Genomic DNA, 25985 nt, shown 5'->3' on the forward strand with positions numbered 1-25985 from the left:
TGATGGTCGGTCATGACTATCACGATAAGACTTACGTTTCTTTTCAGATATGGAGTGAATGGCCGTGATGTAAGACAGGCAACAGAGTCTACATAATTTGGGAAGCAATCACGAGTTTATTTTGGGCGCATTGGCTTCGCATTGTGCTTTATCTTTAATTCGCGGCGTCGTACGTTAGTTACCTCTTACTATGGCCGAACAGTCCGAAACCAAGGCTCAAGGCATGACAACATGGGGTAGCTAACAGAAACACTGGCTGGGCTAGGGGAGGAAAGAAAACACAGGCCCCTGACCCTAAGTAATAAAAATATTTAGGTAAGCCTAGCCTAAGTTTAGGGTGCCCTTTACTAAGTTTATTTTGACACCCTCTATTAAGGTCCGGTGTTTTCTTGCTCCCCGAGGCTGGGCTTCTAAAACAAACTAACCAATTGTCCATGCGCTGTAGCAAGCATCATGATGAACAAACACTGGCCTGTCATACTTTGAAACCATTGCTTATACCGTTTCTGTCATATAAATGTAACCAGATGAAAAAAAAGTGACTGGTGACTACTGCTCTTTGTTTGTGGTACAGTGCATCATCATCGGGATCCATGATGGAGAGACTCGATTCTTGTTTGATTGGTTGACTGGACTTTTCAATGTACCGAGGCCATCATTAAAACATTCACTAATAGGCTATTCTTCACCACTAACCTACATTCGTTATTTTGTCATCAGCCGATAGTCAGTCAGTCTCCCCTCCTTCAGTGGATTGCCACTTGTAAAACAGAAGCTACCTTAGGTAACAGAGGTTGCGGGGCCTCAGGGCCATATCTGGATCTTTCCGAGCTCCAAATTCGAGTTGCCTTTTCTCAATATCATAGTACTCATTCATCATGGCCTCAACATCTAAACAACCCCCAAAGGGTATTCTCAAGAAGCCCAAGTCTATCAAAGAACGAAACGCCGACCCCAGAGAAATCGCCTTAGAGCACGCCAAGATCATCCAACATCGTAAAGACCTTGAAGCAGAAATCCTCGACAGCTTGGTTCTTCTCTCTGAATACCCTCTCATCCGCGAACAACCCTACAACGCCTCCAACCCTTCTCCATCTGATATCGCCGACTTCAAGGCTCATGTGCGACTCTTTCAACCTTCAGACTACGACGACCTCGTGATCGAGCGCAATGTGAACGAGCTTTGCGGTTACACCCTCTGCTCGCGACCACGAAGGAATATGGGTCCTGGCGGCCAATGGAAGATTTCCAACGGGAACATAATGAAGCGCGAGGACCTAGAAAAGTGGTGCTCCAGCCAGTGCGCCCGTCGCGCTCTTTATGTCAAAGTGCAGCTTCATGAGACAGCTGCCTGGGAGCGGGCCGGTATCCCAGCTATTGAGATCGATTTACTCGACGAGGACAAATCGAAGGAAACAGAGGTCGACCGAGCTGCCCGAGAGCTTGGTCAACTTAAGCTCGAAGAGCAAAGACACGCAGCTCGAGATGAAGCCGCCCTTGCTCTTGAGCGGGGTGAACCAGATGCATCGCAAAGCAAGAGCAAGAAGATGAACATCACACTGAAGGAGAATGATCCTAAAGCGCCATCCACGGCATCTGACAAACCAGAAGTCTACGATGACGAACATTTACTTGTCGAGGGCTACAGAACAAAACTCAACCTGGAGGATAAAAAGAAGGATTGATGAAATCATGGTTCAGGTGGTCGTAGCATTTATTCGTAAAATAGGCGTTGGGCGACTCGTGTATCATAAACAGGGCCATAATAAGGATAAGATACCCCATCATGACACTACCAAATACTGGTCGCATCGATGTAGACAACAACATCACAATCCCTCGGCTCAGTTCCTGAACGTGCGAACTGGCCTTGGACAAGGTCATATTCACAGAAGCGAGGGGAGTAGTTGGCGATCAAGCGTCATCTCTGGAGACATCCAGAGAATCGGCGACACCTTGGGGGGTCGAAAGATCTTTCTTTGAGACCTATACACTCACTGTCCTAAGACGCCAAGTAGTGAAACCCTGTAAATGCCAGACACCCATCATAATAATCCCAAATACCAATTTTTTAGTCGCGGCGAGGAGGGCGGTCGCCGTATCGTCGTCCACCACGCTCGGGAACCTGCTGCTGAGTGACAGGGATGACGTTGACGGGGATAGACTCGAACTGCATTTATTGTTAACATCTCGTCCAGTTTGTTCGAATCTCGTAAGGGCACATACGCCAAGGTGCTTGAGGAGATCCTTGGTCTCGCCATCGACGTCGAGCTGGCCGCTCTCGGAGTTCTGGGCGAAGTCCAGAGCAGAGACCTCAGGAACGTACTGATCCTTGCGCTCACGCTCCTCCTCCTGAAGCTTGAAGGAGATACCGCGGACGGGTCCACGCTGAATTCGCTTCATCAAGTGGGTAGTGTAGCCGGCAATCTATAGCAATCCTGAATTAGTCGCTGCCCTCGGTCGTTTTTCGTCGAGCCGGTATTTCTAACCTTGTTGCGGAGGCGCTTAGAAGCAATGATAGCGATCTCATCACAGATACGCTTGTTGGTCTCGAAGTCCAGGGTGAGCTTGGGGTAGTAACGCTCAATGATGACCTTGGCGGACTTCTTGACAGTCTTGGTGCGAACGCGACCCATTTTGGCGGTATTGGACTGTTGGACGTTGGGCGATAGGTTTGAAGAAAGTCGCTGGTGTGAGATTTCCGCTACAGCTAGAATTTTGGTGTTGAGTGGGTGGGTCGCTCTTCCCTTCCGTTAACCCTAAGCATAATCACGTGTGTGTGTAGCGAATCGTCTCCGCTTAGCTAATTGATCTTGGTGTATCAATCTGCTGCATGATTGGCTGAAAATATTATTCATTTATGCAAGCTTGCATCCGTTTTCATAACGAGTTTGAAGTATAAGGTAATCTTTATGAAAGACGAACAGATGTAACTTGGGTAATTGCTTCAATTCTATTTGTACAGTTGTTTGGTACATATCCTCTCTAAATATCAGAGAAAGCAAATGGCATTGATATACATCGCCTCAGCCCTCGTCCATGACTCATGCACTTTATTGCTGGTTGTTGTTATGGAGGCCGTAGTTCTGGGAGCTGCTCACAGCATCATCTTTGGGAGTAGAAGCAATCTCGTCACCAACAAGCTCATTAGCGACACGCTCGGCTCGCCAAGGATCAGCTTCTTCACTCGCTTTCTTGGGTGTTTTTGTCGCATTGTACACTTTAGCACGGCCCTGAGCTTCCCTAGCAATAAGTTGGGCCTCATTGTCGGCCTCTCGGAGTTGCAGCACGACCTTTCCACTAGGGTCGACTGTTGCAGTCTCAGGGCTGACATATGCTTTGGCACCACCAAAAGTTGTTGTGTCAAGGTGTGTAATACCAGTAAGCATCTTCTTGTTCTGTGAAACCCTTTGACGGGAGTCTCTGGTATTGAACTCGTTGTCTCCTGGGGGGGAGTCGGCCACGAAACCACCAACACCAAGCTTAGCAGGTGAGGGGCCTTGCCTGGGGTAAACTACTCGAGAGAGCACAGGAGTGCGCTGTTTTTGAGGTCCGTAGACAGGGTGGTTCTCCATGTAGGAGTTTGTCCTCAGATAACTAATGCCAGCAGAGGGATGGCTAGGAGGAGGCCCAGACTTTCCATAAGGACTCTCGGCAGCCGCATTGTCTCCAGCGGCGAGGAAGGTCTGGATAATGCCAACAGGCTGGCCAAGAGGAGCAAGGTCAAGGAACTTGGAGACCAGGTTATATAGCGTAGCACGATCACTTCGCAAAGAGCGCACATAGTCTGTGAACTGATCCTCGGTGATGTCTCGAGCCCGGATTCGGTTTGGTGCGGTCTTGCCCTGTTCCATGGCGGCCGTGGCTCGTTTGGAGTTTAGAGAATCAGCAAGTCTCGTTTTGAGCAGCTGTCTGAACTCAGCTCGCTTGGGTCGCACTTCTTTTTTGAGATATTCGATAAAAGCACCCTCGGTCATCCTAGCCAGCCATGGTCCTCTGAACTTCCATCGCTTATCATCAATTCGTCCTTTGCGATACTCGGTAAAATCGAGGTCCTCCTCAAATACGGATTTTCGCCAAGCATCATTCCTCACAGATATGCCACTTCTCTCGGTTCCTTTGGGAATCGTAAGGGGAATTCGCATTTCCTGGAACTTCTCAAGAGAAAGAGTATGGTCGGCAGCAGAGGCGAAATCAGTAACGCTCTCGATAGAATCGACCTGGTTGACTCGGATCAAGGGTGTTGAACTCGTTAAGGTGGACTTGAGAGGAAATGGTCGCTTGAAGCCCCAGTCACCCTTTTCCCGGGACGAAAGAGGAGATGTGATGGACTGGTGCCGCGGGTATTGTCGTGTCATCGTGGGAGACTTGTGATCGCCAATGTGCAAGTTTGTCGACTGAGGCTCGGGTAACGGCTTTGGGAGAGAGAATAGTCGAGAAGATCTCAACAATGCCCCTCCGGGCGAAACAGCGCGAGACGTCATTTCGACTCAGAGGCCGTTTGGCGAGCTCAATTGGCTTGCCGTTCTGGTATCTTCGTGTCGAGCAGTACCCAGGCGTATAGCTGAAGTCGACGAAAATTCGCTGGAGGTTGAAGCTTGGGCGGGATCTACCGATAATGGCCCGGAGGGTGCCTCGTTGACCAATCAGCTCAGCGCTTCGATCTTCTTCTGACAGCACTGAGCCCCACTGAAACCCTGTCTCTCATTGATATAACTTCCATTTTATTCAAAAACCCGGCCAAGAGGCTAACACGACGAAGAGGAGAGGAGCGTTTCATTATTTTTCTTCTTCTATCGCGGCATACTTGGGCTAAAGCAGATGCAAGCGGTCAAGAGGATGGCGTCGTCATCAAACATTTACAAGTCACCTGCCCTGACGCACGAGCTTGTCGCAAAATGCTCCGTGAGTCTTACAGTGGTGATGGCTTCATTTAGGGGTTGAGGCCAGGGTCGAAGGGTCTAAGACTAATACATATATTTCAACGTAGACAACAAGAGCTCGGGCATCAATACTGACTCTTCCTCATGGCGTCGTACAACTTCCTATGTTCATGCCTGTTGCAACTCAAGCATCTCTAAAGGGCATCACCCCTGAACAGCTTGAAGAGACTGGTTGCCGTTTATGTCTAAACAACACCTATCATCTCGGCCTGAAACCAGGACAGGAGGTCTTGGATGCGATAGGCGGAGCGCATAAACTTCAAGGATGGAACCACAACATTCTGACTGACAGTGGAGGGCAAGTTTTTCTCCACCCTGATGAAAAATTCCAGACTAACATTGACATGTAGATTCCAAATGGTCAGTCTGCTAAAACTTGCAACTATCACTGAGAAAGGTGTCGAATTCCTGAGCCCGCATGATGGAACACCCATGTTACTCACACCTGAACATTCCATGTCACTGCAAAACAGCATCGGCAGCGACATTATGATGCAGCTGGACGATGTCCTTGTCACAACCTCTCCTGACAAAGCACGTATGCGCGAGGCCATGGAGCGAAGTGTGCGCTGGTTAGATCGATGCATTGCAGCTCACAAGAAACCAGAGTCCCAAAATCTCTTCTGCATTATTCAGGGAGGTCTCGATCTCGACATGCGACGAGAATGCTGTCGCGAGATGTTGGCCCGTGATACACCGGGTATCGCCATTGGTGGACTGAGTGGTGGTGAGGCCAAGGCTGATTACTGCAGAGTTGTAGCAGCTTGCACAGAACTGCTCCCTGACCTGAAGCCGCGATACGTCATGGGTATTGGCTACCCTGAAGATCTGGTCGTGAGCGTTGCGCTAGGTGCCGACATGTTCGATTGTGTGTGGCCAACGAGAACAGCCCGATTTGGCAATGCAGTCACAAAACATGGCGTCCTGAACATCCGTAACAAGAAATACGCTACCGATTTTGGGCCTGTCGAAGAGGGTTGCAACTGCATGGTCTGCAAGCCAACCGCTGATGGAGGGATGGGTGTCACTCGAGCATTTGTCCACCACAACGCCTCAAAAGAGACGGTGGCGGCGCACTTGCTGACCATTCACAATGTCTATTATCAATTGAATCTTATGCGACAAATTAGGGAAGCCATTATGGAGGACCGATTCCCTACATTCGTGCGACAGTTCTTTGCTTGGCTTTATGCGGATAAAACAGAGTATCCCGAATGGGCAGTTGGAGCATTGAAGGGGGTCAACATCGATTTGACAACGGAATAGAAGCATATACAGTAATCAAGAGGCGTTGGTAAAAAGTGAATTATGAATAATGAATATGATTCTATATACGAAGGTGCTTTAAATGCCAAGGATATCCTGATAAGACTGCGCATTGTTCATGAGTTTCCCTACAGCACTTCATTAAATAACCCGGATAAGTCGTTAGATCCACCACGTCTTCTCGGAGATGGAAAATCATGCATTATCTCCATCGCTTCTCGGTTCAATCATCATAAGTGCTCCTACAGAGCAATAGCCAGGGCAGCAACGGCAGCGAGGGCAGCACCGAAGCCGACACGGGCAGAAGAAGCGCTGTTACCGCTGTCGGTGCTGGAAGGCTGAGCAGGGACTGTGACTGTAACGGGGTCATTGTTCTGCTCGCTAGTGGAGGCATCGTCCGAGGCTCCAGTCTGGCGAGAACCGGAGTCCTCGGTGGTGCTGGCCTCGTTGGTCTCGCTGGACCCAGAGTCTTGAGTGCGGGTGACAGAGGGGGAGCAAACGTCGTCGAAGCGGTCGCAGAAAGTAGCAAGGTTCTTGGCGACTATTGCTGGGTTAGTCTACGCTCAGATCGTTTAATCAATGAGACACATACCAGAATAGGCGGTCTTGGGCTCGCCAGTTCGGGCCCAGTCAGCGCAAGTGGAAGCATACTTGTCGAGCTCATCGGTCCAGGTTCGGCGGGAGCCAGAGCCACGGCAGCTTATAAAATGTCAGTATATCTCAATTTCCGTGTAAGTGAACAACTTACCAGTAGCACTCGGCCTGCTCTCTGGCAGGAAGATCAGTGAATTGACGATCCTCAGCTGTGCAAGAAGTGAAGATATCGAGCATGTATAAGCAGGCTGCAGCATATGTCTGCTCAGCAGGGCTGGTGGCGGAGGTAATGGTGGAGAGATCTTCATCGTCTGAAGTTGCTGTAGGACTGCTACCGCTGGCAGAGCCACCAGAACCACCAGAACCACCAGAACCGCCGGTACATCTGGCGTTCAATCTGCAAGCGCTGTACAGAGTGCCATAAGCTAAAACAGCTTGTTAGCACATTTCCCGTCACGACCAGAAGCAAGGCTCACCTTCGTATTGAGAGGTGTTCTCAGGAGCCTCATCCTCGAGGTAGTTGGAGCAGACTGAGTAAAGAGGAGCAGCGTTACTGCTTCCATCACAGCATGCGCAAGCAACGAGGGCCGAGGGATCAGCAGTCGCAGCAGCGTCGAGACCACCAACAGAAGAAACACAGTCCTGGACAATTCCAACAGCTTGCTGGCAGGTCGAGTACTCGGGGTCGGTAGGGTTGATGGCGTTGTTCTGGAAGACATGAGGACCTAGACCAAGGGCAGCAAAAGGCATCGATGTGATCTGAGCAGCGGCACCGCTGGCCAGGACGGAAAGAACAGCACCCTTCATTGTGAGAATTGGGTATTCGAGATATGAAACTGGTGAAAGTCGAATGTCTTGAGACAATGTTAGGGGTCGATGTCAGGGCCGAGGCAAGACAGTCACTTGTACAGATGAATATGAGCGAAAAGCAGCAATTCCTTCAAAAAGCAATCCTCGGGCATGAAGGGCCGACAGTCGGGAATTTATTCACGACGCCCGGCCTGAGCTGAACAGAGCTTCCCTTTCCTTTCCAGGGTCGGCTCATCGCCTCGCTCCATTGACAAACACAGGCTCCAGACACACAGGACGCTAGGAAGCTTGCGGACAGGGTGATGAGCTAGCTCCGGGCTTCACGCAGCCACGAGGCAGAGCAGAGCAGAGCAGAGTCTCCAGGTGTTCTGGGGCCAAGACGACCAATTAGCTAGGGCGGCATGGTGCGGCTGAGATGTGATTAGCAGGATCTCTCTGAACTGCACGCAGGAATTTGGTGGTCAACGTCGGTCGCCTCTTAGACGCAGAGTTGCAATGGGACGGACGCTGGAGGCAGACCAGGGGTACCCTGCAACTGGAGACGATTCACGAAAGAGGAGTGGAGGAAAAAGCCACTCGGGTTGAGATGTTCTCTGAGTCTGAGCTAACTAGCCCAGATAAAGTCGACAAGGCTTTGCAAGGGCTTCAGGTGGCCCCAGCAAAAGGACCACAGCTCGTCCAGCCAAGGACGTTGAATGTCAGGACGATGAGAGTCTGGGAGAGATTGCAATGCCGTTTTCCGCTCGTATTGTCTGGGCAGACGTAAACAATGTGTTAAATCCATAGGCTTGGCAAATCAAGGGTATCGATTTGCTAATGCTGTGTCTCCTTGCAGAGAACGAGCACAGCATCTTTTTGGCGTTTTTGTGAGCACATCGTTGGATGTAGAGCCTGGAGGGTGTACGCCCCTGCCGATGGGCAGATTATGGCTGCATCATTAGCATCAAATATCGATGAGTACCTTACGTCCTATTACTCAGTGGCTTGATCTGAGGAGAATACATACATATTCCAAGATCAGCCAAAGCTTCCTTCATACCAGCACATGTCATGGATCCAGTGAAAGAAATTCCTCAACTTGAAGCTGGTATGGATAGACATGACCTCGCAAATCGCTCAGCCCTGTTTGTGATGCAGGGCACTAATTACAGTATGTATTTAACCATTTAGTCATAACGGGAAGTTTATTTTAAAGCTCATTTTGTTGCTGACCACTAACAACAAGGTAGCACGGATACTCGGAGCAGCTCATTTTTTATTTAGATCAGAGGCGGTTGCTTGCAGCATGTCACTTCACTCACTCTCAATTCAATCTATTGAAGCCTAATCGGAGTTGTCGGCATCTCAGGCAGTCAGGCAGTCAGTCAGTCAGTCAGTCAGTCGGTTTAGTTCTGCCCTCCAGATCCTGCAAATTGGGATGAAAAGAGACAGACAGCGGCTTTCATCCGAATCCTAGCGTAGTAGCGCATCCTTCAAAACGCCCGACCAAGCGGGAAGTTGGGAACAAAGTCAGCCTAGCGAAAGAGACAGGACCGTCGATAGTGGACCAGAAATGTCTCGGCAACATGGGGCTATGGGAACTGGGGTCATTTTAAATGTGAGGGGTCCAGTTGTCGAGGCCCACGAGGGACCTTGATTGAAGAAGAAATGAATTTCCGTAACTGGAGAAAACTCGCTGTTTTTGTTAGCGGGGAGTCCAACGTTTCGTTTCTTGCTCGCTCAGGTTACTCAGTTGAGCTTGGGTCAGGCAGGTCAACACACCCATGTCACACTCTGGGCTTGGGCTTGAGTGCATACATACATGATCTTTATGGTCGTGATTCTAGACTTGGCCGACTTAACGGTAAAGTGCTGTCTGTTTGTGTCATTGGCAACCATTTGATCTCGTATTCTTAGGCCGTTGGCTGTAAATACTAGGGTTGAACGACTCTGAGCTGGCAATCAAGCATAGTGATTACCTACCTAACTTCGATCAAGATTTAGTAGATAATTTATCGCTAACTTTAATTTATCTAATCTTCGAGAGCTTCCGAACCAACAGTCTAAGCACATGCAGCCTACAAAATAGAACCCAACAATGGACGCATACACACGGATATAAGTCCTGGGTATACCACTGCTACCATGAAGCTTTATGATATCTGCAATATGTGAATCACTATATATTATATAGATCGTATTATTATTCTATACGAGATAAATCTTGTCCCGTAGTATGTATGGTCTTATAATAGTCAAAGAGCACTCATCAATCGGAATTCGACAAGTTTGCTGCCGTTCTGTGCGACAAATATTCAGGGGTTGATGAGCTGTTACCGTAACTACGGATACTTGCCTGTCTTTTCAATCTTGTCATTTTGTATTCCGCTCACGATAGACTTTCCTGTGCGTCAAAATACCCGGGAAATTTCTCCGTAATGTCGCTATAACAAAATACAATCTCGCTCAGCTATCTGCTCTATTTCTTATAAACGTCGTGAACCCCTCCGATTAGAAGCGTAAGCTAAGGTACAGGTAGGTATCTCACTGTTATTTACTAGCACGCCTAATGCGGTAATGCTCAAAACACAACAGCGTCATAAACTCCATCCACGTGACCCCAACGCGTTACTCCAGACGCGATCTGGTCCCTGAACAAGGGGGCAAAGACGTCACCCACCGACATCCACATCTCGATCACAAAAAGGTTCAAGCCCAAGCACAAGCCTTCCTTAGACTTAGAGGACCTGCCTTTGGAGCTAGTATTCCAAAGGCGACCAAAGGGGCCAGTTGGCTCTGACTTTACCTCGGCTTTGCCCCATACCTTAACTTACTTACCTCCACTGCCTTGATCAACCCCGCTACAACTTTGTTTCATACCATTCCGTCGACTTCAGCCTCATGGCTTCGCCAAACCGCCCATCGCTGTCGGTTCGGCGACAGTCTTCCGCACGGAACCTCAGACAGCCTGAACATGACGACTTGACTCAGTCCTTAAACCAACTCTCCATCTCCACTTCGCCCGGCCGAGCTCCGTCCCGCCTCTCCTCCGAACCAGCTTCTCCCTTCCGTCCATCGGGCCGTCGCACGTCACAGTCGCCTGCACCAAATGCTCGGGCTCTGTCCCGTAGCCCGTCCCGGAGCCGCGAAGCTTCTCGGGACACACCTACACTACTACGAAAGGCGTCTATGAACTCGTTGCGCTCCTCTAACGGTATCGGGCCAGGGTCGACCCCTTCGAGACGTTCCAGTGTGGTGCATCACATATCCCCAACTCAGGCCAAGTCCCCTCTATCGTCTACTCCTCCGGTCCTGGAGAAACCTCGACCAACTGCGATCTCCATTGCACACGACAATCTGAGCGACGAGCTGCAGGCGCATCACGGCGCAACATCTACTCGCCCAACTCAGATGATCGTAGTGCTAAACGATGCCGTCTATGGACATCGCTTCTCCCGACCCCGAACTTCTCGTGCCGCTCTCGGTACTATCGTCGAACGCCCGGAACGAATAAAGGCAGCTGTGCTGGGTATATCTGCAGCGTATGTCCGGTTGGGTGGAAGACATTCTGAGGGTGAATATCCACTTCACCCAAAGAGAGAGGCTGAGGATATTCATGGCATTCCATTTCGGATACAGAAGACAGAACGTAGACTTTCTCTTTTGGCACCAGCTGTAGTAAATGTGCATGGGACAAAATGGATGGAAGAGCTCAAGATGATGTGCGATGCAGCCGAATCGAAGCTTGCAATGGGGGGAAAGGAGCTGCAGAGACCACAGATGAACAGAGGGACTGAGAAAGCTGACAAGTTGCACGAAGGTGATCTCTACCTTTGCTCGGAGTCTCTGAACGCCATGGAAGGTGCGCTAGGGGCTGTTTGCGAAGCCATCGACACTGTTTTTGGTCCTGGACCTCAGCGGGCCTTTGTTGGCGTGCGGCCTCCCGGCCATCATTGTTCGGCATCCTATCCTTCGGGCTTCTGTTGGGTCAACAATGTCCATGTTGGTATCATGCATGCAGCTCTGAACCATGGGCTCACGCACGCCGCTATCATTGACTTTGATCTTCACCACGGGGATGGTTCTCAAGCCATTACGTGGCAGCACAATTCTCGAGGAAACAATGCTGCTAAGAATGCGGCAGCATGGAAGAAGTCTTCGATTGGCTACTTCAGCTTGCACGACATCAACTCGTATCCGTGTGAAATGGGCGATGAAGAAAAGGTTAGAAGCGCCAGCATCTGTATCGACAACGCACACGGACAGACAGTTTGGAATGTCCATCTGGAGCCTTGGAAGTCCGAGGAGGAATTCTGGAAACTCTACGAAACCAGGTATATTGTGCTCTTGGACAAGGTTAGAAACTATCTCAAGAACCAGGCGGAGCGATTGAGAGAATCAAACTTGCCTCCAAAGGCTGCCATCTTCTTCTCTGCTGGCTTTGACGCCAGTGAATGGGAGAGCGCAGGAATGCAGCGTCACAAGGTCAACGTGCCGACAGAATTCTATGCCCGTATTGCCCAAGATGTCGTCAAATTGGCGGCTGAAGAGGGACTTCACGTTGATGGTCGAGTCATCAGCGTGCTAGAAGGCGGCTATAGCGATCGAGCTTTGTGCTCTGGTATCCTAAGTCATCTCAGTGGACTCGCCGGAGATCAAACTTATGCCCAAGAGCCAGACAATGTTGGCCGTCTTGGTGTCGAAATGGGACAGAAGATTGGATCACTTTCTGGAGACACGTCATACAGTTTCGAGCAAAAGCCGTCACTGGACTCTGTTCATACCTACGACCCATCGTGGTGGTCGCCATTCCACTTGGATGAGCTCGAGGCTTTGATGGAGGTTCCAAATGGCCCAGCCAAGAAGCCGCAGAGCGCTACCCTCCCAACCTACTTCTCACCAACACAGGCATCAACGGCTAAGGTCTCAGATCCCATCAAGATGCGACGTAGTTTGTCCAACTTGGGGGCGTCTATGACCAGGCCTCCATCGCCACCTCCACCAGAAGTTCCTTGGGCCATTGCCACCCATGAGCTCAGCAAGCTCCTGGTTCCCTCTACTCGTCAAACCGATAGCTGCAAGCCAGAAGAACTGAATGCAGAGGCAAGTAAGGCGAGGCGAGATCGCCAATCAATAATCATGGGCATTGACCCAAACCCTCCTCCTGCTGCCTCTTCTTCGCGTCCAACCTCGCGCATGTCTCTGCGTGAGAGGAGAGCCAAGGCAGCACCTCCTCCCGAACCAACCACTGAAAAGGCGCCCACAAGCCGCAGAAGAACCATGGGTGCTGCCCCCATCTCTTCAGACAAGGTTAGTTATAAACTGTCATGTGATGAAGCCAAGCTAACTTCTACACAGACGGTTGCGCGTGGTGTCCCTTCGAGGATAAACAGTGGTGAACCGGCAGTGAGGAGGACCAGTCGTCGTCTTAGTGAGATCCCGGCATCCCTCACGACAAGAGATGTATCACCGGGCGAAGCAGATCGGCCTGAAGTAGTGGAACACGCTCGTACAGTCCCAAACTCACCCATGGCTACGAAATCTGTTGCCAGCACCAATCCTCCAGTCAAGAAGGCAAGGACTTCTACTGCCCCTCGCAAGGAGCCTGCACCAAGAGCACCTCGGGCGACCAAGAAAGCTACCACTACCGCTGGCCCTTCGCGACCTGCCACAGCGACGCAGAAAGCCAAGTCGCCAGCCAAGGCTTCGAAGAAGGACGGTGCATCTAGCACGGGCGGTGATGATATTGACAGCATCACTTCCGGTATGAAGAAGGTTCGAATCAACCTGATCACCCAGTCTCAGAAGGAAGCCAAAGAGCGAGCTCGCCTTGAAGCTGAGAAAGCCAAGGGCAAAGAATCCTCTATCACATACAAGCCTGCCACAGCATCTTCCAGTACTGAGCACTCATCATCAGCCGCCAACCACGATCAAACCTCCGCCAGTGCTTCTGTCAAGACGCAAGATATCCCTCCTACTCAACCTGCACCAGTTCCTTCACCGCCTACCACTGCCTCTTCGAGCAGAATTATGTCTCCCTCACAGGAGCAATACGCTTTTGAGTCTACTGCGCAAGTCACTCAACTCATGTCTCCTCCCCTGAGTTCTCCTGCCATCCCCTCTGTTTCCGTACACCCTAGCACGGATGCAGATGATATCTTTGTTCCTTACCAACCCGAAGGCCCTGCCCCTGAGTCCGTTGCTCAGAGCGAGCCTTTGAAGTGGCTTCCACCTAACGTACCAACTCCATCTGAGCAAACGCCTGCCGCGACACCTAGTCCGGCCAAGAAGAGCAACCTTTTCCAATACACTTCCGGCGGTATCCCATTTGCCCCCTCGCCCGGGACAGGGACCAAGTGAGCTTAAGCACACGGAGCAGGATGTTAAGCCAGAGCCAAACCCGCCGAATCCTATCGAGGAGATTCCCGAGACGCCTCAGCATTGATTAAAGACGACGCTGTTTCTTTGGACATTTGTTCTTCTGATGTATGGCGAATGCTATCAGATCTTTCACATCACTGCTTTGGACAGTAGGATACAAGTGGAAGATGATATCCCGAGTTTTGTTGGCATGGTGTTTCTTTTTCTATCAGAGCTTTACAACACATCCTTCTCATGTCTGGATGTAGTCTTCTTCTTTGCGATACCCTATTCCCATTTCTCTTCCTTCTGGATCAGACCCGTTCTTGTCTTGCTCTATAGTTCTAGTCTTGTTTAATCTATGACCTTATGGCTTTCTATTATAAACCAACAGCCCGACCATATGTATCTTTTACGGGAAATTCTCACGGAACGCACTCAGAGGAACACTGACTTCCTCAACAGTAGCTCTCGCCGTTCCATCCACGCCAGAGTTGGGCGTTCTCTTAAGACACCAAACCTCGTTGACGCCCAGACTCTCGAGATAAGTGACTGTCCGGGCATAGTTGGTGGCAACCTGTGCAATACCATGACTATCATCGCAGAAAGTGAACTTTCCTCCCAATTTAATCCATTCCTATGACCAGTTAGCTTTTACTCGGATATATATATCCCACATGATGAGATGATGTCGACTTACCTCAGCAATTATCCTGCCAGGATACGGTTCAGCAAGTCCCTTTCTCAGTCCCGCGCTGTTAACCTCAAGCCATCCATCCTGTTCCCTCGCAAGAGCCAGATTTCGCAGAATGCGCTCCCAGACGCCCTTCCACTGCCGAACATCCCGGGCTGGATCCTCGCTCATCAACCGCACGAGATCAAAGTGGCCTACAACGCGCGGGCGCAGCTCCTTGAGCATGTCGTGCTGAAGATCGTAGTAATCCTCATAGAGCGACTCTTCAGTCTTGCGACTGCTTGCGTCACGAGCTGTGGCAAACATGTCCTTGTTGTAGTCAATGGGAGTGCTGTGGACGTAATGCACTGAGCCGATGAAGTAATCAACGACAGGATGCTCAGCGAGTTTGCGAACGTGTGCTGCGCAGTTTGGACGGATGAACTCAGCCTCGAAGCCGATGAGGATGTGAATCTGTGAGGCATACTCGCGCTGAAGACGTTGAGCTTCTGCGAGATATGCTTCATGACGAGGAGGAAGAGCTTCTAGAGCAGCTTGAGGGTTATCGAGCTGTGCAAGGTTAGACAGTGTATGCATGTATGACTGATAAGCTAGATGATGACACGAACCTCTTCAGGGTAGAGATCACGTAGATCATAGCGAGGCATGTGCTCAGTGAAGCCAATGGTCTTGTAGCCAACAGAAATAGCATGTTTGACGATATCTTCGAGTTGGTCTTTGGCATGGCCAGGGCAGAACTCGCCTGAATGTGAGTGTAATGTAAACGCCATGATATGTTGAGTTACGTATTAGACTGAAAAGAAAGATAGATAGATAGATAGATAGATAGATAAATGGGAGGGGGGGAGAACAAGCACGAATCTCAGGTCGCCAAATGGTTTTTATTTAGACCAAGATCAGCATCGTCAAGGAGTTGCCATGTAAACGAGTGGTTTGGCTGAGTTTTATTAAAGACTCATCAATTTCAAGACCCTTCAAACTTGCTTTGATAAATCGATTAATCCATACATGGCTGACTGAAGCTGGGGGCCCAGAGTCTCCACAATTCATTCCCCAGTTTCTGGTCAGCTACTCAAATAGGCTTATTTTTCAACCACATGCACGAATACTCTATCTCTACTTGCCAAGAAGTTTCCGAGCCCTTCCCTTCCTTGTTGACCTCGTATATTCACAACATGAAGTACATATGTACAATTGCAGTGTAGGTAGATATACCATTAAGTTCATAATCCTTAACCAATCGCTTCCGTCCAACGCCATGCCATGCATTCCGAAATCCATTAACCAATACCAAACTTGTATATGTAATTCAAGATCCATGCCGAGGGTATCACTTTCACGACTTTTCATATGTCGCTACATCCCCGTAAGAGTATACCCCAGGCGCCATACTAATGTATCGCCCAGGAACCAATCCCCCGCTCTTATCAGCACTTGTTTGCGAGACCATTGGTGGTCTCGCTGCTTTTCCTTCGTCCTGCACGATCCCGATCCCGTAGCTTCGGGTTCCCGCGGCTCCCTTGCTCCATCCAAGATGGAACGTCCTTCGACGAAGGCATCGCGCTAAATCGTCATCTTCCATCCATTCTGCTCCGTCTGGTAAGCGCCACCACAATGTTGAGTCTGCAACAAGACTTGCTTGAGCGGCGATGCTACCCGGGCTCTTGCTCAGAGTCCCACGAGATGCCGTACGTAGCGAAAGGAGTCCGAATGCGAGCGTAAAGCCTAGTAGCCCGATGAGGACAAAGCTTTGCACACTTCCTTGCATCAGACGCGGGAGAACATAGTCAACCGAGGCTGGAATATCGGTTGGAGAATCATCACGAGCACGGAGCTTAGATGACAAGGGCCGGCGTATCAAGTCGCTATTGATTGCCTGCGCGGCAAGGATTCCATGCAGTTGACGGATCGCTTGAGAAACCGAGTTCTGTCTCTCGGGCATCGCAATACGCTCCAAGGTTGTCTGTAACCTCGAGAGCACCAAAGTACGAAAGAATGCGTCGAGTCCGTTCATGGTTTTGTTATCAGCACCAACATTAGCGAGTGCTTCGTAAACACTCGTGATATCCGCCGTCACATCCGAAGGCGCCTCACTCGATGCATTCACAATGGGAATGGCATTCGTGTTGATAGACAGGTCCTCAGTGCGGAATGTTGTCAAGACATCAACATCGACAACCGATTGATTGCACATCATGACAGAAATCATACCGTCATCCGAACAGCTGCCCCAGATATACTTGAGGGAGTATTTGGAAGAGAGTTGTGAGCATGAAGACGCAACAAGTGCAGTTCGAGATTGATCAGATCCGCAGACGGGTTGCTTCGTGGATCCTCCCAATGGTACACATTGCCAATCCACTCCCTCGCCTCCATAAAGAGATATCGTCTCGCAGGTGAGCTTGCCCCTCAGGCTTGGGACTTTGGCCACAAGCTCTGTGTTTGGAAGTGGCCACTCGCTTGGGTGGTCGACAAGCGAAACCTCTGGAAGAGCGACATCCTCCCATGTCCATCTCGGGTACTTGGGAGTTTCTCTCAGGAGCACATTTGCGATTGTATCGCTATCGATGGCGGTGCTCAACGATTTAGTTGTCGATACAAACTGCGACCCTGGTCGGAGCTCAAGGTTGGCCCTTTGTGCCTTCTGAGATACAGCAAATAGTCCCGCAGTAAAGATTGGCATCAACCAGCCAAGCATCGAGGTGCACTTCGCAAGAAAAACGGCCCAATCTTGGTTCTTCATGGCCTTTCCAGCTGTATGCAACCCAAACTCATTCATGTACGTCAGCCCCAAAGACTCCTGGAATCGGCATTTCGAGTTGGCGAGCTTCAAGAACGGGGCCAGGCGTCGGTTGTCGATATCGATTCGGGCCCAGAAGACAGCGAGAGCGGCAAAAATTATGGTTGGAAGACAGGTCCAAACGATAAATATGCTATCGTCGACTTCTAGGCCATTCTCATTGCCTTTCAAGTTATAAATAACACAGATTCCAACAATCAACGCAACGGAAATAGCAATACTGATGAGCTTGGTTCGGGTGACTTGTGTCCATGGCTGGTATGTTCCCGTGGGCTCCTCAGGTCGATTGGAAGGGTTCATGCCGAGAGCACCACTTCCTCCCCCATGTTGTCTTAGCTGAAACATTTCCTCAGGTCGACGTCCCGGTTGTTTAAGTTCTGTCGTATACCATGAGCCTGCCAACCTACCAGCAACAGCATTCATATCTGCATGTCCAGTTCCGGATAGTCGTGAGAGAAATTGCTGGCTACTTGTCAGAAGTGCCGCAGTTCCGGCGGGAGAAGTAGGGTCTCGAGGCGCAATGCCTCGAGGCGACGGTGCATGATACAACATAGGAAGAAGTATGCCAGAGATGATGAGGAATACGCCAACCATAGCATGTAGGACGCCAAGCCTGGCTCGGAGTCTGGTAGTGCTGTCGACATAAATTTCGGCGTGAAAGACGGCAGTAGAAAGAACGATCTGAGCACGTAGGAGAAGCTTGACAACGATAGATGCAACGACGAGATGGTGACGGTTTCGAAATGCTTTAGTTAATGCTTGAAAGCTCCCAAGGCTAGGATAGTCGAGTAGAATAGTTCGGTGCGCTTGCTTGCGGCGAGTTTCGTCAACAGTCGTTGGTCGGCGATCGAGAACAATCCATGGCATATAAAGCAATGCTTGAGCTTCGACTCGCGCCCATAGAATGGCCATGATAGAAACAACTTGATATATGTGAGCACTTAGACGAACGAAGATCCCAACCACACAGAGTAAGGACCCTGACGATCACTCACCAACAACGGGCCCAAAAGTCCACAGACCCTTGAGGCTGCTGTCAACTTCATTATTTGAAAGCCACCACATCACTACCTCGCCAATTACAGCCAACATTATGGACGCGCAAATGAATATGCTGGTTACTCTTCGGCGCAACCACCAAGGTCTCCAGCCATTGTTGAGAGGGACCTCTGTAGCATCTAGATTATCGGTTGCACGGCTTGCATCGCCCCACGATCCAGGTGTATGAGGCGGCGTGTCAAAGTAAGGCGTCTCGAGAACTGTTTCCATCATATTTGATGCCTTGGTTGATAATCGAGGGTCTGTGGGTGCTGTTGCACCAGGCATGCGCGGCGAGCTGAAGCCATCGCTGGTAGGAGAATTAGGGAATTGCCCCCTCTGTAATGGACCTGGACTTGGCGGATAGAATGGACTGAGAGGAAAGCCAGGGCTCGAGGGACTGTTGAGAGATTGGAAACTGGCTGGACTGCGCGGACTTGAAGGGCTCCTTGGCCCAGGTGATACTCTTGCGATGGGCGGCGAGAGAAGAGGTTGAGGAATTAGACGGGCTGTAGAGTTGGTAGGCTGTGTGGAAGGATGTCGGATATAACTAAGGCCAGATGATGATGCTGTATATCTGGAGTCGTCGTAGGGACCAACGACGATCTTGTCGTGATCGGCGTCAGATGATGGCATACCCATGGAATTCCATGGTACAGCCATGTTTTGTCACTACAGTGACTGAGGATCTATTAAGACAATGAGGAGAGTGGGAGAGGCTAAGTTGGGCGAGAAGCCTCAAGACATGATACATATGGTGAACCTCGAGATGTGAGGTTATTCAGTGATTAGCAGTTGGCAATGTAACAGTAGAAACAAGCGTGAGTAGGGAGTAATCGAGAGAAGTTGATGCACTATAGGTACCTTAGGTACCTTGGTAGAAAATGGACGAGGTAAAAAGGAAGGAATCAGGAATACACCAAGATATCAGAGGAAAGGAAAGAGCAAACGTCAGTCAGTCAGTCAGTCTAAATCGGCTCGTTGTTGCCGCGCCACGCCACTCTAGATCCTTTGGACCTACAAATACCATGGAAGGCAAGGTACGGATACTCTCCCCTCATAAAGTCACAGTCACAGTCACAGTCACAACCTTTACGCCAACAAATAATGCATTTACATACAACTTAAGCGCCGCATTCTGATGCTATATTGGGTCGATAGTCTCTGAATCCTCGTCCATAAACTGCTCTCAACCCCTGAAAATGGCCCCTCACCTCCACCATCCGCGTATGTATGTACAAGAGCTTTCATGCCATGCGCAAGAGGAGCAGTGCAATGCGACTCTAGCATGATAGGACCAAACTAGTATTAGACAAGCTGACACTCACTAGCAGCCTGATCTGATCCTTCTCTTCAGTTCAGCTCGGCATCTCCATCTCCATCTCCATCTTCAACTGAATCAACCGTCCAAGGCTTACGCCATCAAACTTTTGGTCCACCGTTATAACCGCGTCGCTACCTGATCTAACTACGGTACCTGCAGACTCGTTGAGCTAGCATCGTGAAAGTGAATCATCCATCGAAACCTAGACTGGTCTGATTTCCCCTCTTCTTATTTTAGCTCTCACTGGCCCCAGAAGAAGCCGGAGTAGCCAAGCTTCGCTTCTTTGTCTAGTACTCTTAAATGCATCTGTCTCCGGCGCTTGGCCGTTTCTTAGCTCCAAGACTCCAATATAACTAACTACGTTATCTTTTCCTCCCACTTTCCTACTCTTACCATTAATAGCCTTTTCGATAGTTTGTGACGCCACGCGTCAAAGTCTTCAAGACGGCCCCTGAACTTCGGATGAACGCAATGGGTTGCTAGTATTTATCAAGTTAGTAAAAGGAGACAAGAGGAACAAAAGAGGGCAAAAATCTCCGTAGTCTGCCCACGCAAGGTCAAGCAAGAAGCAGCTAAAAGGCCTCGACAGGGAATATGATATATCATGCGAGATGCAGGGTTTGCACATGATGAGTCTGGACTCATCCATCTTGACAATCAACCTGGCCTGTCTTGACAAGCCTGAATCCAAGAAGAGACAAGACAAGACAAGACAATGCTCCTCCTAAGTCCCAAGACTGAGAATCGAGTCTAATCAACCCCTGTCCTTGGCCCCCAGTCCCCGAGCGCCGCACCGTTGGCGCCGTCGCCGTAGCGTGGCCGACCGTCAGGGTTTAATGCAAGGGGAAATTACTCTTTCGACGAGTCAATCGCTACATGCGGGAAGCCCGCTGCAAATGTCTTAGAAGCTCCGCCAAAAGACGCTCATTTACACATGAAAAGTCTATTAGCGATAAAGTTGTACGTCACCAGGTATAGCTCAGCCAAGGATCATTCCATGAGACAGAGATCACGTAAAAATGGCCGTGATCAGCCATGCAGACCATCTCGTCCGAGCAATCCGCGCCCAATAGACTCGGCATATCAGCCTTATCTAGACTACGATGTAACCTCTCAACATACCAAACCTGGCAGGCTGCACGCCGAAGGGGGATCACGAGCATCACGGGTAGTGACATGGCCTAAATATGTATGTACGCAAGATCAATCATACAGCAGACAATTGCCATGTTCATTTAATCGAGAGAGCTGAAGCTAATGTAGAACGGGGACAGACTGACTAGTTAGTCAATGTTTGGAGATGTTAATACGAACATTTGTATGAGACGGGCAAGACAGAGCATGCATTCACGAGTATCCATTTCTTTCTTTAATTGGATTTCTTTGGTTTCTAACGTTTTGAAAAGTCTGAACAACACCACCGCTTTCCATCGCTCTCCTCAGAAGTGATAAAAAGGCATACAAGTCATGGACCAAACACACAGAAAATAGTCCTGTTATATACAAGTTGACATGTATCCTATCATCCAGAACCTGCTCTCATTGTCTGCTGTCCCGTCCCAAAACGCCTGTCTAGATAGCCAAGCTTTTCACCTTCTCCCCGTTATCCCTTGCCTCGCCGTCCCTCCTCTTACACATGGACAACTCATTTCTTCCACGACAAGATACAATAAACAATGACAAGAGAAAAGAAAGGTCAAGAGCATTAAAAAAAGGTTGGCCAGGTCGCCAGGATGGAGCCGAACGAATAAGTAAAAGGGACGTGGGGGCTCTACCCCTTTGGAGGCGTTAGGCGTGAGGGGGGAATGATGTAGGGCCGGGGCAGCCGACCGGTAAGTCTATAATGAAGAGCAAGGCACATGCCGCATCGTCGTCTCAACATGATGAAGAAAGAGCATGGTGAAAGGAAACATTTCGAGTTGGGTTTGCTCATGTTGAGCGATTTTCGTAGTGACTAGCTGATCACCGCGTCGTAGTGGTAGGAGTAGTCATCACAATCCACCTGAAGGGTATCGAAGTGTTTTAAAAAAAAGAAAAATGGTGCACTGGTGAAAAGGTATAGATTTTTTTTGGTGTATGGTTTAAGGCGATCAGCCGTCTGATTTGGATCAGTTCCATCCAAGAGAGTTCTCAGCAGCAACAGGCGCAGAGATGTACGCTGTTCGTGCAGAGTTGCCCATTCCACTGCGTCCACTGCCATGGCTGTCACGGCCACCAGGGTGAACCTGGCCTTGCTCAGCATGTGTTGCGCCATATGCTGAGAAGTCACGGCTCATCAAGGCACCTCCCATGAGCGCAGGGCTGCCGTTACCGGTGTACTGCATCTCAGAAGAACGCTGGCTGCTGCCAATGGAACTAGCACGGCGGTGGCCCAGTTGCTTCTTGCGCTTGTATCGCCGGGCGACCAAGAACATAGCAGCGCCATACATGACGCTGAGACCAACAGCACCAACAGCAATACCAGCAGTGGTGGCCTTCTGCTTAGCAGACTTGTCACCCTCGCCACTGTTACCGAAGACATCTTGGTTGCCACTGTTGCCATCATCCGAGTTACCATTGCCTGTGTTGCTGTCGGTGTCCGAGTCACCAAAGATGTCGATCTTGGTGTTGATGACGGAGGTCAGGTTACGGACGATCTCAAGATCATTGTTGTACAATGGGGAGTTGGGGGTGATGAGATCAGCCTGGAGACTGTCGATCATGTTCTCGGGATAATGGATCTTGGCGAGAGCAGTGATGTATCCCCACTGGGCCTGTGTGTCAAGAGGAACAATCTTGCTAATGAGAATGCGGTCCTTGGAGAAGCCACCAGCATCAGCAAGACCCTTAGGGAGGTACTTGAAAAGCTGAGCAGCTGCGACAGTGTTGCGAGCCAGGAACTTGTAGTTGAAAGGGAACAAGAAACCCAGCTGGATGGGAACAGAGCCTTCAGGGATAGGCTGGTTGGGGTCGTTAGGAAGGATAACACGGGGAATGTTAGCAGGAAGGCCGGTGGAGGTTGAGGTCTCAGTTGGCTGCGAAGGCGCGGCGGGGATAGACGTAGGCTCAAAGACAATGGTGGTGGGCAGCCAGTTGTTGGTGTTGGTAAGAGTGGCAGTGGGTCGGATGCTGGTGACAGGAACAGCAGCTGTGGGAACCAGAGTAGTAGGCTCAGGCTCAGGCTTGGTCTCGGTTTCAACAGGAGCTTGCGAAGTGGGCGCAACTGAAGGCTGCTCATCTGTGGGTGCAACGGCAGAGGTCTGCTCTCCTTCGGACGCAGGAACGCTTTGAGTCTCAACGCCAGTAGCAGGCTTGGTAGGCTCAACGGTGGCAGTGCCGTTGGTCTCCGCATCAGTCTCGGTGGCAGGGCTGCCGGTAGGAACCGAGCCAGAAGCTGTCTCAACAGGCTTGGTGGCAGGCTCGGTGGCTGGCTCAGTGGCAGGTTCAGTGGCGGGCTCAGTAGCAGGCGCCGTGGTGTTTCCTGAGGGCTCATTGGTGGCACCCCCAGTAGGGATAGCAGTCTGGGTGACGTTTGTTGGCTCCTCAGTGTTAGCACTGGTAGGCACGGGGGCGCCAGTGGTTTGAGGCTCGTCCGTAACGTTAGGAATGGTCTCAGTTCCGTTGATAGGCTCGCTGGTGGGCACAGGCGTAACATCGATACCAGATGTCACCTGAGGTACAGTTGTGTTAGGAGCATCAGTAGGTGCAACACTGCCAGTTTGGGGAAACTTGGTGGAGGGGTCAACGAATGAAGTAAGATCCGAGGAACCGCTTTCGGACTGTTTAGGGGGAGAAACAGTTGTAGGAATCACAGGCGAAACAGTGACCGGGCTTGAGGCCTCAGGAACAGCAGATGTGACATCAGTAGGAACAGGGAGGATATCAGTAGGATCTGGCAGAATACTGGTGGGGATGATCTCGGCAGAGCCAGTAGTCTTAGGCTCGGTTGAAGGGACAGCAGAAACAGTCTGCTCAGAGCCATTGGGGGCAGCAGAGGTAGGCTGGCTGTCCACGGGAGCTGAAGTGTCCTCAGGAGATGTCGTCTTGACATCAGGCTGGTTGGGCAAGACGGAGCTGAGAAGTGTCTTAACGGGATCCAAGATACCATCCTTGGAAGTCTCACCAGCATTAGGGGCAGCGGTGGTCTCGTCAGCCGGAGGGCTAAAGGTTGGGAGAGTCTGACCTTCAGTTTGAGGCTTAGAGGCGTCACGCTGAGGGTCCTTGGTGGGTGTTCCGGTCTCCTCGGGTTGAGGGATAGACTCAGTCTGGTCAGGGGTAGGGTCCTTGGTCTTGTTGTCAGCGGGCTCAGCAAGAACCGAAGACAACAGAGTCTCGACAGGATCAAGGAGGCCCTTGGAAGTGGCAGCAGGCTTCTCCACAGCTGGGCTTGTGGTCTCCGGCTCAGCGGGCTTAGCAGTCTCGGTCTCGACGGGAGCTGGCTGAGTCTCCTTCTGGCTGTCGGTCTTGGCTGGCTCGACCTTCTTGGTCTCGGTGTTGACTGGCTTAGGCTCCGTAGTCTTAGAGTCGGCAGGATCAGCAACAACTGAGGAAACGATGCTCTCAACGGGGTCCAACAGTCCTTCCTTCGTGGTTGGGACCGCAGCAGGCTTGGTCTCTTCAGGCTCAGTCTTGGGCTTCTCAGTGGTTTCAACTGCGGGCTCCTGGGTCTTGGTCTCAACAGCGGCAGGCTTAGTCTCCTTCTTAGGGTCGGAAGCAACGGGGAGCGCAGATGTCAAGATGCTCTCGACCGGGTCAAGAAGACCCTTGGTGGCACTGGGCTCCTCGGTCTTGGTTTCAACGACAGCGGGCTCGGTCACGGTCTCAACAGGGACAGGTGCCTCGGTCTTAGTCTCGACGACTGGCTTCTGTTCGGAAGTCTTGACAGATGAAGGTTTCTCGACAGCGGGTGCTGTGGTAGCTGCGGGCTTTGTCTCCTCCTTAGGCTTCTCGGTGGTAGCAGGTTTGGCAACGACATCGGAAGTGGCGGCAGGCTTCGTCTCCTCCTTCTTTGATGCCTCAGTCGAAGGCTCCTTAACCGCAGCTGCTGTCGTCGTGGCAGGTTCAGCGGGCTGGGCAGCTGTCTTCGATGTGACGATACCACTGGGAGCTAGGAGAATGCCAGTATCGGTTTCTGTGGCAGCGTCGGTAGAGACAGCAGGTTCCGTGGTCTCGGGGAGGGCCTCGCTTGTTGTTGGCTGGATGATGAGTGCAGGTGCGCTGGCACTAGGTCCAGACTTCTTGAAGCCCAGAGGCAGTGTTGGGTCGAAATTAACGCCATCCTCCTGGCTCGCTTGTTTTCGGCTGTTCTTGTCGATGAGGCTCTTGATGAATGAATCAGCAGGCCCCCGCTTTTCTATCACAGGAGCTGGTTGGTTCTCTGGGGCATGGTTCTCGACTTCTCGCTTGACTTGTCGAGGGATGTACATGCGCGGTCGGTTTGCTTCGACAACAGAGGAAGAGGCCAGAGCCAGGGCAACAATGAAGTTCTTTGCGTGCATTGTTGATACTGTTTGGTGGTTGAGACTGAGTATTTACAGTGACGAGGATCGGATTGGGTGAAGATGAGTATGCTGATCCTATTGTTAGATTGAAGCCTTCAGTCTCTACATCGCTAGACTCACTGTCAGGAATAAGTTTCAGCGAATGTACTTGACTATTAGGTCAACGAGTGTAATCTGTTTAGTCGTATTAGTCGTCGTTCCGTGCCATGATCCGTTGTGTAATCTGGTGTCCACCCTCTTCTTGGCAACATTATTCCTTCAGACAGATGTCGATACCCGGAACACCACAGCCATACGGCACGAAATGAAAGTCCAACTCACATATAGGTTGCGTAGAGCGTATGTATATGCGATTCCAAAATCAATTCAAAAGAGTGACTGACGAAATATCGTCAAATGTGATTCAAACAGACGCGTGTCGTTCAGATTAGGGTCCGTTACGGGCTTCTTCTTTCAGGTATCGTAGTCTTGGCAGATTGTCGGTTTGGCGAGGGATATTATTAAATCAATCGTTACGTCGACATTTGCTGATTAAATTGCTAGAACCTCCAGAGGTCCTACTGGCAGCCAGACTCCGTTCGGTGCAGTTGAAAGGAGTGTGAGGGAGTCAAACTCGTAAACGGGTCTCGCGAGGGATCGGCTAGCAGACGCAGAAGCGCTGTCGAGAATCGAAAGTGACGGTCGACGACGCCTTTGA

At 50.5% G+C, this 25985-nt stretch overlaps 8 protein-coding genes across 8 annotated transcripts; 3 read left to right on the top strand and 5 right to left on the bottom strand.

Moving 5' to 3' along the window:
• Positions 1-878: 878 nt before the first annotated feature.
• Positions 879-1685, top strand: FSUBG_3122 (uncharacterized protein; the record flags this gene model as incomplete). Its single annotated transcript, XM_036680970.1, has 1 exon — positions 879-1685. One exon carries the CDS (start codon positions 879-881, stop codon positions 1683-1685), a length of 807 nt encoding a protein of 268 aa, XP_036541370.1.
• A 386-nt stretch (positions 1686-2071) lies between these two features.
• Positions 2072-2636, bottom strand: FSUBG_3123 (40s ribosomal s17; the record flags this gene model as incomplete). The annotated part of the gene is made up of 3 exons (XM_036680971.1): positions 2072-2170; positions 2227-2427; positions 2490-2636. 3 exons carry the CDS (start codon positions 2634-2636, stop codon positions 2072-2074), a joined length of 447 nt encoding a protein of 148 aa, XP_036541371.1.
• A 417-nt stretch (positions 2637-3053) lies between these two features.
• FSUBG_3124 (mitochondrial ribosomal subunit domain protein) lies at positions 3054-4484 on the bottom strand (the record flags this gene model as incomplete). The annotated part of the gene is made up of 1 exon (XM_036680972.1): positions 3054-4484. The coding sequence occupies one exon, from the start codon at positions 4482-4484 to the stop codon at positions 3054-3056; it is 1431 nt and encodes a 476-aa protein (XP_036541372.1).
• Positions 4485-5300: 816 nt separating this feature from the next.
• FSUBG_3125 (queuine tRNA-ribosyltransferase) lies at positions 5301-6209 on the top strand (the record flags this gene model as incomplete). The annotated part of the gene is made up of 1 exon (XM_036680973.1): positions 5301-6209. One exon carries the CDS (start codon positions 5301-5303, stop codon positions 6207-6209), a length of 909 nt encoding a protein of 302 aa, XP_036541373.1.
• Positions 6210-6451: 242 nt separating this feature from the next.
• Positions 6452-7610, bottom strand: FSUBG_3126 (uncharacterized protein; the record flags this gene model as incomplete). The annotated part of the gene is made up of 4 exons (XM_036680974.1): positions 6452-6750; positions 6802-6908; positions 6958-7228; positions 7280-7610. The coding sequence occupies 4 exons, from the start codon at positions 7608-7610 to the stop codon at positions 6452-6454; spliced, it is 1008 nt and encodes a 335-aa protein (XP_036541374.1).
• Positions 7611-10493: 2883 nt separating this feature from the next.
• Positions 10494-13952, top strand: FSUBG_3127 (histone deacetylase HOS3; the record flags this gene model as incomplete). The annotated part of the gene is made up of 2 exons (XM_036680975.1): positions 10494-12902; positions 12951-13952. 2 exons carry the CDS (start codon positions 10494-10496, stop codon positions 13950-13952), a joined length of 3411 nt encoding a protein of 1136 aa, XP_036541375.1.
• A 412-nt stretch (positions 13953-14364) lies between these two features.
• Positions 14365-19147, bottom strand: FSUBG_3128 (uncharacterized protein; the record flags this gene model as incomplete). The annotated part of the gene is made up of 5 exons (XM_036680976.1): positions 14365-14589; positions 14653-15195; positions 15255-15388; positions 16039-18369; positions 18442-19147. The coding sequence occupies 5 exons, from the start codon at positions 19145-19147 to the stop codon at positions 14365-14367; spliced, it is 3939 nt and encodes a 1312-aa protein (XP_036541376.1).
• A 2769-nt stretch (positions 19148-21916) lies between these two features.
• Positions 21917-25285, bottom strand: FSUBG_3129 (Msb2; the record flags this gene model as incomplete). The annotated part of the gene is made up of 1 exon (XM_036680977.1): positions 21917-25285. The coding sequence occupies one exon, from the start codon at positions 25283-25285 to the stop codon at positions 21917-21919; it is 3369 nt and encodes a 1122-aa protein (XP_036541377.1).
• Positions 25286-25985: the final 700 nt, after the last annotated feature.

Source organism: Fusarium subglutinans, assembly GCF_013396075.1.
Source record: "Fusarium subglutinans strain NRRL 66333 chromosome Unknown NRRL66333_c0000027, whole genome shotgun sequence".
Classification (NCBI taxonomy): domain Eukaryota; kingdom Fungi; phylum Ascomycota; class Sordariomycetes; order Hypocreales; family Nectriaceae; genus Fusarium; species Fusarium subglutinans.